The following is a 9,017-nucleotide window of genomic DNA, read 5'->3' as shown; positions in this document are numbered from 1 at the left end:
TTTATTATTTACGCAATTTCTAGCAATTTTTATATTTTTTTTGCAATTTTGGCGATGTAGGTAATTTTGGCTATTTTGGCTATTTTAGCCATTTTGGATGATTTGGCTATTTTGTCAATTTTTTTTTTGCTATTTTGAGTATTTTGGCTATTTTTGGCTATTTTGGCTATTTTTGGCTATTTTGGCTATTTAGGTTATTTTGGCTATTATGGATATTTTTGGCTATTTTTGGCTATTTTGGCTATTTTGGCTATTTTGGCTATTTGTGCTATTTAGGCTATTTTGGCTATTTGTGCTATTTAGGCTATTTTGGCTATTTTGGCAATTTTTTGCTGTTTTTGCTGTTTTGGCTGTTTTTTTGCTATTTTGGCTATTTTGGCTATTTTGGCTATTTTGGCTATTTTGGCTATTTTGGCTATTTTGGCTATTTTGGCTATTTTGGCTATTTTGGCTATTTTGGCTATTTTGGCTATTTTGGCTATTTTGGCTATTTTGGCTATTTTGGCTATTTTGGCTATTTAGGTTATTTTGGCTATTATGGATATTTTTGGCTATTTTGGCTATTAATGGGCTATTTAGTCTATAAGGGCAAATACAGGCTATTGGGCAATTTTGGCTATTTTGGGTAATTAGGCAGTTTAGCTATTATGGCTATTTTAATGGATTATTCTAGGGAAATTCTGCAGTTTTGGCATATTTTGGCTATTTTTTGGCTATTTTGGCAATTTAATTGCTATTTTGTGGCAATTTTTGGCTATATTGTGCAATTTTATGGCTATTTTAGGCAATATAGTGGCTATTTTGGCTATTAAGGCTAATTTTAGTGTCTAAATTTGGTAATATATGTCATAAGAGACTCTATTGTATGGCATCTAATGACTAATATAGGCTATAAGTCCTAATAGTCACATAATGACATTAAGACTAAAATAAGACCATATATAAGACTTATAAGTACTAATATTATCATACAAAAAGTACAAAAAAGACAAAAAGACAAAATACAAAAATACAAAAATACAAAAATACAAAAATACAAAAATACAAAAATACAAAAATACAAAAATACAAAAATACAAAAATACAAAAATACAAAAAGACAAAAATACAAAAATACAAAAATACAAAAATACAAAAATACAAAAATACAAAAATACAAAAATACAAAAATACAAAAATACAAAAATACAAAAATACAAAAAGACAAAAATACAAAAAAAATACAAAAATACAAAAATACAAAAATACAAAAATACAAAAATACAAAAATACAAAAATACAAAAATACAAAAATACAAAAATACAAAACTACAAAAATACAAAAATACCAAAAATACAAAAATACAAAAATATAAAAAAAACCAAAATACCAAAAAAAAACTGATAACCAAAATACCAAAAAAAAAAAACAAAATACCAAAATACCAAAATACCAAAATGAGCAAAAATACAAAAATTACAACAATACAAAAATACCACAAAATCAGAGTCTACAAAATGACAAAAGTCACAAAAGAATACATAAAAAGCTGTACAAAAAGACAAAAGTACAAAAAGACAAAAATAGCGAAAAATACGAAAAAGACAAAAAATACAAAAAGTACAATAAAGATGACTAAAAAGTAACTAAAAGGACAAAAGAGAGACAAAAATAGGTGACAAAAAATGGACAATAGAGGACAAAATTGAGACAAAAAAGGTACAAAAATTACAAAAGAGTCAATAATGGACAAAAGGACAAAAGGTGACACAAGATGGACAGAAAGTGAGACAAAAGTGACAAAAATACAAAAAGGTACAAAAGTACAAAAGATGACAAAAAAGTGACAAACGGACATACAAGTACATAAAGGACAAAATGACAAAAGAGACAAAAATGACAAAAAGGTACAAAAGTCCCCTCCCACCCCCACGAGGCCCCAAATCAAGAGGGGGGGGTGGACAGGCGCATTGACCCGCACCCTCCCCCAACTCAATAAAAAAAAAAGACTGTGCCCAAAGACCACTCCCCGGTGGGGGTGGGGAACCCCCTAAACCATCCCCCAAGAGTCACCCGAGGATACATGGCTGGACCCTTATGGTCAAAACAGGACAAAAGGAGCAAAAGACAAAAAATAGCAATAAACTACAAAAAGTGACAAAAAGACAAAAAAGTACCAAAAAATACACACAGACCAAATAAATAATGACATAACTAATTTGAACACTAAATACATAATTAATCGTACAAAAAAGAACACGCAGTAATACACAAAATCGACAAATACACCCCGTCCTCATTATTCCCACCGGTGAGAGCCCGCATGTCACCAGAAGGGCTCCCACCTGCCACGTGCCCCGTGTAAGCCAACTGGCCCGGACAACCCGAAGAAACCGCCAAAATATTTACCCCCCCACAAGCCCAACCGCAAGGACTTGAACCGTTCTATCCAAGCATAAAGGCCAAACACATATCCTACAAGATAATAAATACGAGGTATGTGGCAACCCGAAAAGCAAATAAGCAACAAAAAAATCGGCATTACGCTTCACTAACTCTCTCAGCAATTCTCTTCCTTTATCGATGGCGGTGGAAGTTTTGCGGACCAATATCGAACTGAGGAAGGTCTCAGAATTCCCCCCCCCCCCTCTCCCTTCCAAAAAAGTGTCATAAAACTGTCCGATATCACCGCCTTCTGTCAGTGCCAACTTCAGTTGATAATATTGATTTACACCAGCGAGAATACATAAAACTTTATCACACTAGACAACCCCCACTCCCACTCTTTTGTCGAGTTTGAGTTTTGCGAATTTTGCGTTATTTATGGAGGAAAAGAAGGAAGGTGTACTTACGGTTCCGCTTCGATCGATTTCAATTTGGCAACGTAGTTTGATGGAATGTATCCCTCCTGGCGTGTCTTTTTGCTGCGGGCCAGCCACCAGTCTCCCTGTGGGAAAGAAGAGGAAGGTTGTAGAGATATTCAGTACATCAAGATATATTGGGTTGACAGGTGGGCCAAATGAAGCATATTTCTCAATTTTATGCTTTTAGGATAGACGTAGGACCTCAACAGGTATATGATAAGCAGGTCAGCCATAGTGAGCGAATTCGGCTTCACTTTATTTGGTTTATGTTTTTCTTTACTATTTCTTCAAGTTCATGGAAGATCTGGCAACCCTGTCTACTTACATTCCTAAAATCTACTTGGTTCAAATGTCTGAGCCAGGAAACAGAAATTTTGATGAAACTGACTTTCGGAAACTTTTTAGTTTACCCTGTTAGAATAGTTTTCTAAATAACATTTCCAGGAAGTAAACAAAATGAAGATCTGGCAACCCTGCCACGATGCTAATTGGTAATCCTGTCACTGAAGTTAGATTTTTTAAAGTTCTCAATTCCTTGAAAATTTGTTATGGCAAATGCCTTTAATTTGACATTTTAAGATAAATGGTCTGGGAACACTGCCAAGAAACTTGTTTTCAAAAAAAAAGTTTAATTGTGAGGAAGTCTAAAGCTGATTTCAATTTCAAAGCATCTTTATCAAATTTATATGAAGCAATATTTCGATGTCAGCATTTCTTTCCGTGCAAGTGAGGACAACTTGCCAGCGCAAAGAGAAAGTTCTACCGAATCTTCCCAATATTTATCTACCGGAGAATCTGTACGCGAATCCCAACATCGACAGGTAGGCTTCCCCCATCTGCTGCCGGCAAATCCTAGCATGACAAACCAATATGGACAAGTTATGTCGTCTGTCTTAATGCACCCACCGGAGCTTAACCACGTATTACCCACACATCCATCAGCCAGCCCCCTTAAGGGAAGACCCCCAAGAGCCGATGGTGGGCCTATCACATTTGGTCTGGGTGAAGATTTACGGACTCATCCTCGAACCGTCAGTCATTTACCGTGGCCAAAGTTGACGTCGTCGTGGACTCGGGAGGCATAGGTATATATGAGGAGCATGTGAGGTTATGTATTCGCTTCTTTCTCTTTTGGTCTGTGTTTGTCTTTCTCATATACCTTGGCGAATGCACGACGTTCCGGGACAGCACCGAACCGCGCCGACGGGTGTGACGAGTTTCGATGGAATGTCCGGTCCACGGCAGGTGGTTTCTAGTATGAAATTACTATTTCTTAAGTAGACAATGAAACTTTGAAACCCTGTCTTGAATTGTGGTAAAAAAAACACAATTTTGCCTTTGACTTTGCAATTGTATGAATTTTAATTTGTTTTTAAGCAAAGGCCATACTGAGATAAGCAGTATCAGCAGAGTCCAAGTCTGATATAAATAAGACTTTTCCATAATTTCACTGGCGGCCAGTGGATTTTGGATTGGAAGCGCACAAATGAATCGTGAATAAGTTTAATTGACAATTTCTGAATCCAAAAGTCGAACTCAATCTGCATTGCTCACCTTCAATTAAACTCTAGAACAAGAATCAGCCACCGTAAAAAATGCTCCACATTGAAATCCGCTATTTTGGTGTGCCCCTCACCAAAAATAAAACCCCGGCATCCATTCAACACCTCGAAAATCGCACTTTTTACGAGCCTCCTCTCTCCGGCGGTCCTTGGGGCTCATCAAAACGCCGCTCAAAAAGCCACCGAACCGGCCCCAAACCAATTCCACCGCGCACAATATATTAAGCCGTCAAAATTGAAAGACAGAAATAGAGTTTGGAAAAAAAAATCATCAGCAAAACCAACACAGTTGTGCCTCCCCTGATGTGTAGCATAACCGATTACAACACCTTGGCTTGATGGGTGGCTTCTTCGTTTGCGGTTTTCGGGGTTGGAAAATTTATTTCGTACGGGCAGCCCGTCACTAACTAGTTTAAAAACCAAATAGTATACCGGTAAAGTGAAGCTGATGTCGGTTTAGTAAAATATACCATCATTATGATAATAAAAATCGAGCTTTTTGTCTGGTACAGATACCAAGGATATTTTTTATGTTTTAATTATATAAATGTTGATCATTTTTGGATTTACAAACAAATTTCAACTTAATTTTCAAATTGATTTTTCTAAATGTCTTTAGTTTCAAGTGAAATTCCACATAACTAGAAATAACGTATTTTCTTTATTACTACACAGTAAAAATTGTGTAAATGTAGAAGGTGTAATCTTGGATGGTTTAATATTTCTTCATTCTATGATGTAATTTTACCTCAATTTAGACTGAAAAAAATTAAATTACACCAGAAAATTGGTAAAATTAAACTTTTTTTTTCTGGCGTAAAAGATGCAATATTAACATGATTTTTGTCAACTGTGTATCTTCAGGTTGTTTATTGAAGTATTTTAGTTTCTAAAAGTTTTACAGCTAATGCATCCTTTTTTTCGCTCAGCTACATATATTACCCATTTTCAGATGTAATATCACACTGGTTTTTAAACCTTGTCTGTAAACAATAATTACAAAATTCTCCAGATTTATTATTCCAAATGCTTATGCGTCGAAACACGGAGACAAATAAACGAGAAAAAAGAAAGTCATACATTTATTGCATAAGGACCTAGGAATCAACAGTCAATATTAAGTCTGTCCTGCCCACAACTAATATAAAGATAAAATTACATATTATTTCTGACCCCTTCCGAGATTTAATAGTACCATGATTTTTTTCCTGTGCTAATATTTATATTTGTATCTGTGATTTTCTTTTTTTAAGTCCACAATAGGGTGACCAGAATATGGAACTTTTTCAAAACCTTGCTCCACAAGCTGATTATTAATAACTATAATAGTTCTTCGAGCTATTTTAGGACTCTGGGCCAAATATTAGCAAAAACTATCAACATTTACCCATTGATACTCGGGGGTGAAGTTTGCATGTGAAAAATCGAAAAAAATGTATGAAATCCCCAATTTCCTTACTGGTTTGTCTGCACGGTATAATACTTCCATCCAAATATTCCCATAAAGTGAGATTCTTATTGGAAAATTAATGCTCTACAACTTTATAGAACATATCAGAGCGATAAAAAAAAGTGTCATTTTTGTATGTTTTTTTTACCAACTTTAGGCTCGGTTATCAATAAGTTAATCTTGTCCAATTTCGCTCAAAATTGGCACAGGTGCCCAAAAAAATACATTTCAAATTTCAGGCCCATTTTTCAACTTTTTGAAGCGAACAGAATCACAAAATGCTTTATAAATTATTACAGTTATGCCAACTCCGAAAATTCGCAAAATATCAATGAGTTTATGGAAACATTTATTTTCCTAATGTTTAATGTCTTTTTTAGATCAGGGTTCCATGATCGCAAAATTAAATATTTGCAAAAAACCAAATTTTTGAAGGAAAGGATAAAAAATGAACATTTTTTCATTAATGTGGAATAAATGAAACCACACATAACAAGATGTGAATTCAGACAATGATGTAAATTTTCACATTCTAAGAGGTAATATTGTGCAGTTTTCTGACACAAAAACTATATTTATTTTTCATACTGTGTTTGTGTACATCCAAGGTGACGCCCTTTGGAAAAGCTACTACTGAGTTATGATATTCTAAATTTGCAAAACCAGTATTTATTAGTTTCCATACAAACTTGGCAGCTGTCCGTACAAAATGATTTATGAAAATTCAAAAATCTGTATCTTTTGAAGGAATTTTCGATCGATTTGGTGTCTTCGGCAAAAATGTGTGTATGGAAAAGGACTACACTGAAAAAAAAAATATACACGGTAAAAATTTTTTTTGGTCATTTTCAATTTCACTTTTTGTCACTAAAACTTGATTTGCAAAAAAAAAACTTTTTTTGGTTTTAGGAGACATCAAATGCCAAATTTCCAGAAATTTCCAGGTTGTGCAAAAAATCTTTGACTGAGTTATGAATTTTTGAATCAATACTGATTTTTCCAAAAATCGAAATATTGGTCGCAAAAATTTTTCAGCTTCATTTTTCGATGTAAAATTAAATTTAAAATCAAAAAGTACTCAAGTGAAATTTTGATAAAGTGCACCGTTTTCAAGTTAGAGTCATTTTTTGGAACCTTTTTTGAAAATACTCGCAGTTTTTCATTTTTTTTAATTAGTGCACATGATGGCCCACTTTTGAAAAAAATATTTTTGACAAGCTGAGAAAATTTTCTACATTTTGCATTTTTGAACTTTGTTGGTACGACCTTTAGTTGCTGAGATATTGTCATGCAAAGGAAAATTTACGTTTTCTAGTAACATTTCAAAAGGGCGTAATATTCAATGGAAATTTCTGAAAAGTTGGCATTTAATATCCCCTAAAATATATCAAAAAATAAAAATAAATAAATAAAAATAGTGTTTTTATTTGCAAATCAAGTTTTAGTGACAAAAAGTTAAATTAAAAATCACCAATTTTTTTAACCGTGTATGGACAGTTGCCAAATTTATATGGAAAATTATATGGACAAACCAATGATGCAAAATGACTTCTTTGGGTATACCAAAGGCAACAAAAAAGTATCAGCCGGATTAAAAAAAACAAACATTCAAATTAAATAAAAAAGATCGATTTCGTAGAGAACTGCTCATTTGCAAAAAAAAAACACTTTTATTATTATCTAATATATTCAAGGGGACATCAAATCTTAACTTTTAAAATTCAGAACGGGCAAAAAAATCTTTGACTGAGTTATGATTTTTTGAATCAATACTGATTTTTCAAAATAGAGCAATTCCAGTTCAAATCAGGATTTTTTCTGATACTTTTGTACCCGACCCTCTCCGATTTCAATGAAACTTTGTAGACATGTTATCCTAGGCCTATATAAGCCATTTTTGTGCATATGGAGCAAATAGTACTCGAGAATAACATTTGAGAAGGGCGTAAGGTATTTAAATATTTTTTTATTCTGTAATTTAAAAATTACTGTATCTCGAAGTCGTATCAAAAAGTGGTCAAAGACAAACTTGTAGGAAATTGGACGGGCTTTCTGAAAAAAATACAATAGCCTAAAATGTTACTAAAAGACTGACGAAAAATGCAGGATGGTATGTCTCTCCTAAAAAAATACAAAAATCATGAGCATGAGCATGAGCATGGTTGACTGCCAATGAGCTGCTACTCCGTTATTGACAGATCAGCTGAAGTTAAACAATGAATCAAAAATGATCAGTGGGAGCCAACCATCCGTTCACTGTTTAACCCCTGAAGACCCCGACTTTATTAGTCAATACCGGCGCCCTCCCAAGAAGCCTGCAGTTCAACAAAAGGGAGGAATGTTAGTCCGATAGTTGAAGTTGCAGACTCATCAAGCACATAGTTTTTCGCTATATACTTGTTGATACCGCTTGAGACCGTTGAATCCACAGCATCTCCTTCAAGCATCACGTGATTATTTTTTTTTGGGTTAGTAGGATAAGGTATTGGCTTTTCGATGCCTCCCGAGCTACGATGCTATGGGGAGGACTTTCATAACAAACCCGTCGGCGAGCCTTCCGAGCAACGATGCTATGGGAAGGTCTTTCTAATTAGCACACCAAAACACTCGCGCACAGGTATTTAAACACTGAATAAATGTAATTTTTCATCACGATTACCCAGACGACATTGATGATATAGAGAGACTTTTTTACAGTCATTTACAGTAAAACTTAAACTTATTTTAATGCAACAATTCACACGACGTCGTGCCTCCCGATCAACGATGATGTAGGAAGGACTTGAGCAAGCCAATCAGGATGAAACACGAAATAAAATTCTCTTCTTTTCACACACAATGCCACATAATTGACCGCGCGTCACCACCCAACTAATTGAACTGATTTTCTTCTGCTTGTGGGCAAGCCAACCAGGATGAAACACGAAATAAAATTCTCTTCTTTTCACACACAATGCCACATAATTGACCGCGCGTCACCACCCAACTAATTGAACTGATTTTCTTCTGCTTGTGGGCAAGCCAACCAGGATGAAACACGAAATAAAATTCTTTTCTTTTCACACACAATGCCACATAATTGACCGCGCGTCACCACCCAACTAATTGAACTGATTTTCTTCTGCTTGTGAGCAAGCCAACCAGGATGAAACACGAAATAA

At 34.6% G+C, this 9,017-nt stretch overlaps 1 protein-coding gene across 1 annotated transcript in view; it reads right to left on the bottom strand.

Moving 5' to 3' along the window:
- Window positions 1–9,017, bottom strand: part of LOC120426791 (tyrosine-protein kinase Src42A-like) — a 68,722-nt gene that overhangs the window by 29,148 nt on the left and 30,557 nt on the right. The window contains exon 3 of the mRNA XM_052709464.1: window positions 2,833–2,927. Within this exon, the coding sequence (XP_052565424.1) occupies window positions 2,833–2,927 (95 nt within the window). The remainder of the gene's footprint in view (window positions 1–2,832; window positions 2,928–9,017) is intronic.

Source organism: Culex pipiens, chromosome 3, assembly GCF_016801865.2.
Source record: "Culex pipiens pallens isolate TS chromosome 3, TS_CPP_V2, whole genome shotgun sequence".
NCBI classification, from domain to species: Eukaryota; Metazoa; Arthropoda; class Insecta; order Diptera; family Culicidae; genus Culex; species Culex pipiens.
Note: the sequence above shows the minus strand (reverse complement) of the source record. Positions and strands in the feature narration are given on the sequence as shown.